The sequence below is a fragment of the Saccopteryx bilineata genome, chromosome 10 (assembly GCF_036850765.1).
Source record: "Saccopteryx bilineata isolate mSacBil1 chromosome 10, mSacBil1_pri_phased_curated, whole genome shotgun sequence".
Classification (NCBI taxonomy): domain Eukaryota; kingdom Metazoa; phylum Chordata; class Mammalia; order Chiroptera; family Emballonuridae; genus Saccopteryx; species Saccopteryx bilineata.
The window spans coordinates 61,676,000-61,688,486 of NC_089499.1; the positions used below are offsets into that span (position 1 = coordinate 61,676,000).

General features: G+C 41.3%; 1 protein-coding gene across 5 annotated transcripts in view; it reads right to left on the reverse strand.

The window, feature by feature from the left end:
- Positions 1 to 4,386: 4,386 nt before the first annotated feature.
- ARHGEF3 (Rho guanine nucleotide exchange factor 3) overlaps positions 4,387 to 12,487 on the reverse strand; it is a 381,307-nt gene continuing 373,206 nt past the window's right edge. For all 5 annotated transcript variants that reach the window (XM_066246135.1, XM_066246137.1, XM_066246136.1 and 2 more), the window contains 2 exons: positions 9,111 to 9,297; positions 4,387 to 6,563 (listed from right to left, as the gene is read on the reverse strand). In XM_066246135.1, the coding sequence (XP_066102232.1) occupies positions 6,211 to 6,563; positions 9,111 to 9,297 (540 nt within the window). In that variant the 3' untranslated portion in view covers positions 4,387 to 6,210. The remainder of the gene's footprint in view (positions 6,564 to 9,110; positions 9,298 to 12,487) is intronic.

Consider the following 12,487-nt stretch of genomic DNA (forward strand, 5'->3'; position numbering starts at 1 on the left):
TAAGTTACTATTACTATCCCCAGATAAACCAACAATGCAAGAAGAAGGAAAATACAATGAAACTATGATATTCTGAGTTTAGAGAAGATATTGCCTTCACTAAATAAGTACAGTGACGCGGTAAGAAGTAATGATAGAAAATGGGAAAAACTTTAGCAATAAAAATTGATAGTCAGTCATCTCTACAAATTAATAGAAGGGTTAGAAGATAAAGATGAGGAAATCTCCCCAAGAGAGAATAAAATATATAAAAATAAAAAATAGGACTAAAGAGATAATAATATTGTCAATAAGAAAATCAATCCAGAAGGTAAGAAGCCACATCAAGGAGGTTCAGCATCTCTCTTTCTGGAGTTCCTGAAAGAGAAAACAGAAAATTATGGGAGGAAGAATACCAAAAACACAGGAAAATATTCCTGATTCTCTGAACTCAGACTCCCTAGCACAACGAATGAAAAGATTCAAGCCAAGGCCATAGTTTTGAGAAATTTCATAGCACCACATGCAAATTTAAAATTATTAAATTATTAAATCCTTTCCTAGGCTGAAAGGATTACTAGAATTCAGAACAGAGCTGTGACTTCATGTCAAGAGATGCAGCCAGCCCAATGAAAACTATAAACTCTTGGCCGTGGCCAGGCAGTCAGTTGGTTAGAGCATCATCCCGACATATCAAGGTTGATGTTTGATCCCCAGTCAGGGCACATACAAAAATCAACCAATGAAAGCACAAATAGGTAGAATAATGAATTGATGTTTCTCTCTCACCCTTTCTCCCCTCCTCTCTCTAAAAACCAAAAAATAAACAACAACAAAAAAATAAGCTTTTAATACTAGTTCTGAACATTATTTCACATACACTATCTCATTTTTTAAATAGCCTAAGGGTTTACACTATCCCAGTTTCACAGACATGGGATCAATAGATACACTGAATAGAAAACCTAGGACATTTATCTTTCTTTACTTTTCTTTTCTCCACCCCCCCCCCCCCCCCGGAAGCTGGAAACAGGGAGGCAGTCAGACAGACTCCCGCATGCACCTGACCGGGATCCACCTGGCACGCCCACCAGGGGGCGATGTTCTGCCCCTCTGGGGCATCGCTTTGTTGCATCCAGAGCCATTCTAGCGCCTGAGACAGAGGCCACAGAGCCATCCTCAGCGCCCAGGCCAACTTTGCTCCAATGGAGCCTTGGCTGCGGGAGGGGAAGAGAGAGACAGAGAGGAAGGAGAGGGGGAGGGGTGGAGAAGCATATGGGCGCTTCTCCTGTGTGCCCTGGCCGGGAATCGAACCTGGGATTCCTGCACACTAGGCCAACGCTCTTACCACTGAGCCAAACGGCCAGGGCCTCTTTTCTTTTTTTTTAAGTGAGAGGAGGGTAGATAAGAGACAGACTTCCACATGTGTCCCAGCTGGGATCCACCTGGCAACCAGTCTGGGGCCAATGCTAGAACACTTGAACTAATTGAGCCACTGGCTGTGAGAAAGGAAGAGGGAGAGAAGAGGGAGAGGGAGGGGAAGAGATGCAGACAGTCACTTCTCATGTGTGCCCTGACCGGGGATTGAACCCAAGATGTCTGCATGCCAGGCCAACGCTCTATCCACTGAGTGAACTGGCCAGGGCTAGAATGACATTTCTCAAACCTTCACAGATGAGATAACACCGTTCATTAATATTTAGGTGTGTTTGTGTCTGAACATGTATATGTGGACAAGTTATTTGGAACGCGTATCTAGCATCCTGACCTAGATTATTAGCTCTCAAAGATACAGAGCATGGTTTCTAATTCTGTTCTAATACACTAGGTCAATTTTTTAAAAGCTATTTCCAAATTAATTTTTCTTTGCAAGAAAATAATTTTTGCTTTGGTAATTGTGATCAATTTCTGGTCTGTAGTTTTGTTTTTGTTTTAATTAAAATAGTTGCCATACAATATAAATGTCAAAACACTATATTGTATACCTTAAACTAATGATATTGAATGTCTCCCAGGTCAATTAATCAACTGCTTCCTTTGGGTAGAGGTAAGGAGATAACTTATGTGCCAACCAAGTCTGGGAGAAGGAGATGTGGTGTGAAGAGCAGTGATTGTTTTGCAAACTTGTTTGCGTAAGTACCCTTGAGGTACTTTTTCTCATTGTGTTCACCTGGGTGATGTTTTAAATCTCCATCATCTTTATATTCTTTCTGGTGGGTTTGGGCTTGAGTGACCCTCTTTAAATTCCCTTCCAATACTGTAATTCTATAATTCTGTCAATAAACAGGATAGCTTGAATTAAATAAGTCAACTGCATCAAAGAAGAGGGGTGTTCAGTAGCTTTTTCCACAATGTTGAGGGGAGCTAAATGGGGGAAACTGCCCAAGTGAAATTGTGTGGTCAGACGTTTTCTTTATCAAATCTTCCAAAGAGCCCTCAGGCTTGTGGAGAATTGGTAGAAAGTGGATGTGGACAGAATGTAAGCGAAACATTGAACAGCTAGTTCACCAAGATGGAGGGTTGCAGTTTCCTGTAAGCATAGAGATGTTGTTAAAACAGGATTGTTGTTAGGAAGAGTTCTGCAGTCTCAGCTGTTGCGATCTGTGCTAGGAATGGAAACAAGCAGTCAGTGGTGATGACCACAACCGAGAAACTAAAACCACACTCTAATTTTGCACAAAATTGCTAGTTGTGGCTCTTAGCTTGTGACTTTTAATTTAGACTGCAAGGATTACATTAGTTGTGTGTCAAATAACATCTTGAAAGTAGACTGAAGAAAACCATTTTGCCCTCAGTTATTTGTACTAACCCACATATTGTCAGTACAAATGTTTTCTAACATACCAGTCGAGATATACTCTCTAGTATCAAGTTCAATACAGTCATGGGAGTCAGAAGTGGAATAGCCAAAGTGGTTCTGAAGAAGGACAAGAAGGCTGAAAAGGTGGGAGGAGGAAAAAGACAATAAGGAGGGTGAGTTCTCATTTGGGGAAAACTCTGGACTTAGATTTGTGTGAATATCTTGATTAATCTTGGAATTAACAGTATGTTAAAGAAAATGGTAAGAGTTCATTTTATAATGAACTTTATAGATAAAAGACTTATTGGGCCAATATGCTACTGAAAATTGGTTACCAATAGTTTAAAACTGTTTAGCCTTTACATCTTAAAACTACTCTTTGGGGGAATAAAACTAACCATTTTAGTTAAAGTGGACTGAAATTTCAGCATAATTTTTTTTTCATATTAAGTGAGAGGCAGGAGGGCAGACAGACAGGCTCCCGCATGTGCTCTGGGATCCACTAGGCAAGCCCCCTACTGGGTGATTCTCTGCCCATCTGGGGCTGCTGCTCCATTGCTTGGCAACTGAGCTATTTTAGTGCCTGAGGCGAGGCCATGGAGCCACCCTCAGGGGTCCAGGGCCAACTTCGCTTGAATCATTCGAGCAATGGCTGCAGGAGGGAATGAGAGAGAGAGAAAGAGAGAGAAGGGGAAGGGTGGAGAAGCAGAGGGTTGCTTCTCCTGTGTGCCCTGATCAGGAATAAACCTGGGACTTCAACACACCAGGCCCACACTCTACTGCTGAGCCAATCAGCCAGGCCTCAGTAAGAATTTCAAAGTGAAACTTGCCTTCCATTGTTTAGCCTTAAGTTCTGCAACAGACACCTGTACTAATAGTGAGATTCAAAACTTCTTCAAAATAAAAAAAATTTTTTTTGAGAGACAGGAAGGGAGGAGGAGAGAAATGAGAAGCATCAACTTGTAGTTGTGCCACTTTAGTTGTTCATTGACTGCTTCTCATACATGCCTTGGCCAGGGGGCTCAAGCTGAGCCAGTGGCCTTGGGATCATGTTGACGACCCCATGCTCAAGCTTATGGTCTTGAGGTTTCAAACTAGGGACCTCAGTGCTCAGGGTTGATGCTTTATCCACTGCACCAACAATGGTCAGGCTGAACACTTCTTTTCTATAACAATTTTGACTTATCACTTGATACATAGTATAGATTCAAGATACAGTTGTTAAAAATGAATAAATAAGTAGAGGATGATCTTAGAAATACTGAGTTCTACAAAAGTCAGAATTTGCTTTGATAGATCAAAGCAAAATATTCATTTCAACCCATACCCTATTCTATTTTTTTATTTATTCTTATTTTATTGATTTTAGACAGAGGGGGAAAACACACATTGATTGCTGACTCTCGTATGTGCCCTGACCAGGGATTGAACCTGCAATCTTGGCATAGTGGTATGATGCTCTAACCAAACTGAGCTATCCGGCCAGGGCCTCACACCCTATTATAAAGTTTGCATTTGGGCACAAGCAAAAATTTTGGGAAGAACCTCCCAGGAAGATAGTTGAAATTTGACAATTGGTAGGACAAAGACTGTACACAAACAAGACAACATTTTAATGTAATTTATTTGAAATGCTTCCAGAAAAGTTAAGGCCATTATACAAAAAACATTCATCAAAATAGTCATTGATTTTCCCATAGGCCAGTACTAAACAGACCTCTTTTCTCAACACGTGGCCAAAGTGGTCGATGGCGCCTGCAAAGAATGATTCATTCTTTTCCCCACCATCAAACAACTTTTCTCTGCTTCTGTCTGCACAGGCTCATTCACTGACTCAGTAACAACTTGAGAAACAAAGCAGTTTTAAATAAACTTGTGATAGAAAAAAAAATCACCATGTTTAAAATCTATAAATACAGAAATATTTTTACAGGGTAAAATTAACCACAATATTTCTTGTTTTTGAAAAATAAGTAATATACCTTGTTTTTATATTGATAAATCTTGTCACACATCTTCTCTGAATGCACATGATAGATGCACATAATAAAATGAAAACATAGTATTTACTGCTTTCTTTTCTGTAAACTTGAAAGACACAGAAGATTTAAAAACTCTTTTGGCAATAATTTAGTATCATTACTATTAGTGCTGGTATGGGTATAGTTTTGCACAGCGCATCCATAATATTTACACACACGGGGAGCTTTTCTGTGTGTTCAGTTCACTTTTGCTAAGGTCTACGACCCACTCTGCATTGTAAATCAAGGCTGGACAAAGAGAAACTAGTTTGGCTAGCTGGCCCTAATTAATCATGGAGTTAATAAGATGGCCTCTGGAGAATGTAATTGATTTTGATCCGAGCACAGAGCCAGAGACAGCATACTCAGGAAAGTACAGCAGGAAAACCCACGGCTCTTGCTGTTTCCGGAAGGGCACTGAACCTTATTTTTGTTTTTTAATGTTTCTCACATAAAGTCATGATGAAGTACTTCTTCCAAATTATTCTTCTCACATATTTCTATAAATTGAGTCACTGACTCAGTTTCAGTCTTTTTTCCTTATCTCTTCACATTCATGCTCTAAAGAATGAACAGGCCTCAGCAGACAAAACATAATGAAGGTGGGCTTTCTTGTTATTCTGCCAGGTCTTCCCAGATCCTTTGAGTTTTTTCTGACAGTATATATAGGCTAGGAACGGCTCTCTAAAGTAAGCCAACAAGGATGACAGAGACTCCAGGTGCAATGTTCATTTCAGTTCAAGATTTAGAGCTGGTAGCTGTTTAGTGCTGGTCCTCTTAAGGTCAGACTCTATTTAGATTATTGCATCAAATTTGCACTGGATGCCATTACAAGGTCAAGAAGGGGCTTTTTCTTTTGCAAAATTAAGCCTCCAGAACCCCCAGGGATGTTTACATGCTTTCTGGTTGTATAACATTGAATCAAGTTCACTACAAGGATTAACCTTTCCTGGCTTTCCTTCAAACCCCATCATGATACACAGTGACTCTTCCATGCCCTGTGTTTGCAAGGCCCCCTAAATTCTGTGACTTCTGCTACCACCTCAAACAGCTAGAAAAGCACTAAAGAAACACAGAAGGACTCTTTAAGGATCTACATGTAACAGTAGTTTAGAGACTTTTTTTTCCTATTTTTTTAAAATCCAGCAGGACATTTGAAAATAACTTGTTCAAGTACCTCTTCATCCATCCAGACACTTGTGAAACACAACACAGAACAGTTGCCACAGATTCCAGCTTACACAGACAGATCGGCAGTTACAGTACTGGGGACAAAGGTACAGATACAAGAGACTGAGTCAACATGGTCACAAAAGTATTAAAAAGTGCTTCTCCAAACTGTTCCATGTGTGGAATGCAAATACTGTACAGGTAAGACACAGGGCTACTTCCAGGAACTGCACGCTTCTGTTAGACGTTGCTTTCAACATGCCTGCTGTTCCCACAGGAAGAGTCTGTCTGTTCCATATGCTCACAGTCGAGGCTGATCTCGCTTGTATCCATACTACAGTCTGATTCACTGCCTGACTGGTCCATCTGTTCAAGTTTTGTTTCTCCCTGCGGCTCCCTGCTCCTGGTGGCAGGATTTAGGAATGGCCCCTCGGAGTCAAGCACCCCAACCTGCCCAGCAGCACACAGAACTGTTTCTTTGGCTTGACGAATACAGTTGACCCACTGCTGTTTGTTGAAGGTGTCGTTGGCTTGTAGTGAGTGGGTCTGACTTTGGGATCCATTTTTGAAACTTACTCTAAAGAAGTTTTTAACTAGAAATGAAAAACACATGAAAAAAAGGTCAATGAACAGATATTCCCCCAGGCCAAAGATAACACATGTAGTGACACTAACCCCAAGTACCCATGATGACTGACCTCACTGATTACAAAATGTGTTCCATTGATCCAGGACATGGCTCAACAATGTCCGATAGCCACCATCAAGCAACCAGAGCTGATGCAGGTCTAGCTCTTATTTGCCCCCCAAAGCTAGCAAATCCATGTCAGCCTGGAAATATTAAGTGTCAAGGAACCCCAGGGTACTGGGCTCCACATCCAGATGCCTGGGGAGCTTATTAAAAATCTAAATGCCTGAGCCCTGTATTTTGGATTCAACAGATCTACAGTGTGCTTGATAGTCTGTAATTTCAAGTTTCCTCAAGCTAGAGATTTTGTGTGTAAGTAACTCTTCATAACACCAGAACCTGCCTCCAACCCTCCACACAATGGGACCTTTTCATTTTGTCTCTAGTGATTGAGAAGATCTGTAATAACACAGAGCTGTCATAAATTCAGTTTCATATAAAAATATAATTACATTTTAATGATGTCAACAGGCATTATGTGCATTTAAGAAACAGTAGTGCACAATATGGAAGACACTTTATTTAGTGTGAGAACAACTGGCATTTAATAGGCCCCGTGTGTCGTGTGCAGCACTCGGTTCACAGAAGCATCTATGCTCAGTCAGTCCCCTTGCATAATCCCTGTAGTCAAGACTAGGGACCACCACTTCGGATAAATTCAGGCTCCATTCTTCGCTCTTGGTGGGCAAGCATCATAACTGCTCTATGTCTCAGTTTCCTTAATTCGTAAAATTGGGGGAAACAAAGAGAACCTGCTTTATAAGGTTATTATGTGGGATATATGTGATAATTCACGTAAGTCCTTACACAATGCCTGGCACAGATCCAGTATTCAAGAAATATAAGTTACTACTTCTACTACCATCACTATGTTGGAGGGGCTGATGAGTAGGTAAGAGGTAGTACACATTAATTACTTTGACCACATGATGCCAATGTTAACACAAAAGGCTCACATTTCACTTTCTCAAAGAAGACTTCCCTGACCATTCCTTCTGAAACAGATCTCCTACTGGTAGCTATCCCCAGCTATCTCCTTGCTTGGTTGTACTGTTCCTAACAGCACCCAGAATATCAATCTGTTTCTCATCTATTTCCTCCATCACAACGTAAGCTCCATAGAGGCAAGGAATTGCACTGTTCAGTTGACTGGTGTGTACTAGTGCCTAGAACAGTGCTTGACACATAGAAGATACTCGATAGACACTGCTATCTTAGCTTCTCGTTTAACTCGTTTATTCAGTCTCAAGTTACAGAAGACCATTCGAGTAAGTACAGACAAACCCGTCACCCAATCAATCCTTCTGTGTGTGTGTGTGTGTGTGTGTGTGAGAGAGAGAGACAGAGATAGAGAGAGGGACCAATAGAGACAGACAGGCAGGAAGGGAGAGAGATGAGAAGCATCAATTCTTCGTTGTGACACCTTAGATGTTCACTGATTGCTTTCTCATATGTGCCTTGACCGGGGGCTCCAGCAGAGCGAGTGACCCCTTGCTCAAGCCAGCAACCTTGGGCTTCAAGCCAGCAACCTTTGGGCTCAAGCCAGCAATCATGGGGTCATGTCTATGATCCCATGCTCAAGCCAGTGACCCTGCACTCAAGCCAGTGACCTTGGGGTTTTGAACCTGGGTCCTCTGCATCCCAGGCTCTGTCCACTGTGCCATTGCCTGGTCTGCCCAATCAATCATTCTTAAGTCTCTCTCTCTCTCTCTTTTTTTTTTTTACAGAGACAGAGAGAGAGTCGGAGAGAGGAATAGATAGGGACAGACAGACAGGAACGGAGAGAGATAAGAAGCATCAATTATTAGTTTTTCGTTGTTGTTGTGACACCTTAGTTGTTCATTGATTGCTTTCTCATATGTGCCTTGACCTCGGGCCTTCAGCAGACCGAGTAACGCCTTGCTTGAGCCAGCGACCTTGGGTCCAAACTGGTGAGCTTTGCTCAAACCAGTTGAGCCCGTGCTCAAGCTGGCGACCTCGGGGTCTTGAACCTGGGTCCTCCGCATCCCAGTCTGACGCTCTATCCACTATGCCACCACCTGGTCAGGCCATTCTTAAGTCTCTTTAGAGACAAGTCTGCCAGTCCAACTATAAAAGGCACTGTTGTGCAGCTGGTATCTACAATACATAGGGCCTATCTGGTATTAAGCATGCTTTTATCCAACAGATACAGAGAAAGGGAGCTTAAGAAGCACCAATTATGTGCAAACAGGTTCACTTGCAGTATCTTACTTAATCCTTATAATGGGTAGGTATGTATGCATCCCCACTTAGCAGATGAAAAACAGGGTCAGAGAGACTGAACAGAGCTATCTGATCAGCAAGAGATGAGATAGCTCTGGGAGGCAGTGCAATGCCAAGGTCATGGCTCTTCTCTCACCAGCCAGCCACTTCCTCTAAACCACCACTGCCACAAAATATTCAACAGGTCAAAACAAACTGTCATCCATACTTCTCTCATTGTTGCTGAAGGCCCCTCGCAGGGAGCCACCCAGCCTCACTTCTCCGTCCTGCAGGTCTTCCAGAAGGAGGTCCTTCACGGGGATTGGCTGCCGGTACAGCTGGTAGCAGAGTTGTTCATTGTGGGTGACGGCTCGAGTGATCACAAGCACTTCTTGGAACAGGAAAACATGCAGTTTCTAGAAGAGAAGAATTGATAGGACTTCCCTAAGCAACAATCTAATGAGTAGTTGATTACTGGACTAAGAGGTCTGCAGGTACCAAGTTCACACTGGTTTACAGGCTCAAATCTACCCCCAGGCAAACAGAAGTCAGGCAGTTCTCAAGCATTTCTAGATGCATCCATTGCCTTTTTTTTTTCTTTTTAATTAAAAAAATATATTGATTTTAGAGAGCGGGGAAGGGGAGGAGGAAGGGAGAGAGGGAGAGAGAGAGAGAGAGAGACACATCAATTTGTTGTTCCACTTATTTTATACATTTATTAGTTGATTCTTTTCAGTGCCCTGATTGGAGATCGAACCCACAACTTTGGTATATCACAGTGATGATGCTAGCCAACTGAGCTACCCAGCCAGGGCCCACTGCCTTTCTTGAAGGAGCGCCTCCCTGTAAGAAAGGCCTTTCTGCCTACAGACACCTGCAGCCTGGACTGCCTTTACAATGCAATTCAGAACCTGTACAGATACACAGAGCTCCAGCTCCCATAAGAAAACATGAAAAAGGGGAATAGAATTAAGGGGGTAATGAGGGGGGAAAAAGTACCTCCCTGGCTTTGGTTTATATTACCCAATATAATTCTAAGATATCACAATGAACAACAGTCTGCAGAAAATGAAACTGGTATATCAAAGCCTAATATTAATCTTTGCTTCCCAAACTAAAAAACAAACCAAACAAAAACAAAAACAAAAAACACTTGTTCCTTCAACCACAGAGCTGATTATCAGCTTCATCCAGGCACTACAACTCTGAACACTGCCCATTCCTGAGGAAACCAGAGCATGCTGCTGCAGCCACAAAGAGACTACCAAAGAAGCTGTCCTCAGTTAAATTCATCAGAACCTCAACTCTCTGAAGAGGTTGTGCTTAAAAGGCTGATGACTGATGTGTGTGTTGTGGGTAAAAAGAAAATCTCCAAAATAAAGGCTTGTGTCAAACCACATCATGAGAGCAATTTTGCTGGGTAGAGCTGGGATAAATTGGCTCCATTTAATTCTGTGTGCCAGACTCTTCTCGCTGTTTGGAAATGCTGAGGAATTGAGGTGAAAAGATACATAGCTTTGCTAGTGGAAATATTTGGATTTTCTAGTGGAAATATTTGGGATTGTCAACCCAGGGGTCTCAAAGAAGACACCAGAGGAATAGTGGTACAAACTTACACTGGAAATTTGGGGGGGGGGGTTAAAGAATAGTGTGTATTTTTCTTTTACTTTTTGAGTCAGTTTTTCAAATAAAATTTCAAATTAATTGGCATAAACTTATTCCTGGTAATTAATATCTTACTTTCTTTTTTCTTTTCTTTTTTTTACGGAGAAAGAGTCAGAGAGAGGGATAGACAGGGACAGACAGGAACGGAGAGATGAGAAGCATCAATCATTAGTTTTTCGTTGCACATTGTGACTCCTTAGTTGTTCGTTGATTGCTTTCTCATATGTGCCCTGACTGCGGGCCTTCAGCAGACCGAATAACCCCTCACTTGAGCCAGCGACCTTCGGTCCAAGCTGGTGAGCTTTTGCTCAAACCAGATGAGCCTGTGCTCAAGCTGGCGACCTCGGGGTCTCGAATCTGGGTCCTCCGCATCCCAGTCCGACGCTCCATCCTCTGCGCCACTGCCTGGTCAGGCTCTTACTTTCTTTTTTATTAAGGTATAGTTGACACAATATTACACTAGGTTTAGGTGTACAACATAGTGATTTAGGGTACTACAGTAAATCTAGTAACCTACAAAATTATTATATTAATAACTATATACTCTGTGCTGCACATTACATATCATGACTTAATTAATTGATAATAATGTTATTCCTGTTCACCTTTTTCACCCATCTAGAATTTTGATTTGGGGCATGGGGAGCACATTTAGTATTATCAGATAATTTTTATTTGGGAGAGATGAGACTCACTCCCACCCCACCGCAGACAGACAGACAGACACATGCACACACACAACAAAAACTGCAGAAACTAAAGCTCAACCAAATGCTGGCTGGTGGAAACACAAATGATGATTCAGTACTGGGGAAAGTGGGAGTTGAGGAGTGAGACTTTATTTTTATCAAAATGATTAAATATATATTTTAAATAGTTGAAAAACACAGTAAAGGACAAGCTAACTAAGTTAAGGGCTTTTTAAGGGGAGAGATGGTACAAGAAATGCGTTAAAACTTTTGGGGGCAAGGCAGAGAAGGGGTTGGTCATTGTTGTACACTCTAAACATTATCAGAGATATTTACACTATTTCAGCTTCAATCAATCCTCTAGCCAGACAGGCAGTTTGAACTCAGATTATCCAGGAAACCTTTAAAAAGGTTTATGATCCCTTAAGAATGTTCACTAAGGATTCCTGTTCTTACTTTCTGTTTCTTTTTGCCCTCAAACTATTAAGCTGTTTTCTTGATAGAAGATTTTATGACTTTTACAATTCTACTGGGAAAAAAATAACTAAAACCTCCCACCTCAATTACTATTATTGTTCTCAAAAATCTATCTGCTTGCTATATAAACTAGAGTTCACCTTTAATGTCCTATACTCACAACTAGAGTCTCAGTCCTTGACAGACAGAAAGAGAATAGGTTCTCATCCCATGGAGCAATGCATCTCCCAACTATTTTCCACAGGGCATCCAAGAAACAATGTTCTAGGAGCCAGAGCATCTACCATTAGAAGTCTACCAGTGCTTTCCAAAATCAGCAAGAAGCGGAATGTCATTTTCTAGCATATCAGTCCCTCCCTAGTCCAAGAGAAGCACGGTCCTTCAACCACAGAGCTGATTATCAGCTTTCAAGCAGTGACCTGCAACAGGTCTCATTAGCTCCATTGCGCCATAAGCTGGTTGGCTCCAGCAGCACTAATAATGGTGTTATAACATGCACTTCATGATTTCAAGTAACAATTCCAAGCCTGCTCCTAAATGCCACTTCACAGTCCAGGTCAAATGGGTGTCCCCTGTGAATCATCACAGATTTATTAAGAACCCTTCAACATAGTTTTGGCTTTTATTCTGAGAAATTGAAGATAAAATACAATAAAAATGGAGACTCTTTCTCAACACTGAATTTAAGTATATATTTATAATAAAATTCATGTATTATATAAAAACATATTTTACATTATAATATGAAAAGTTATAATACAGAATGTATATAAGC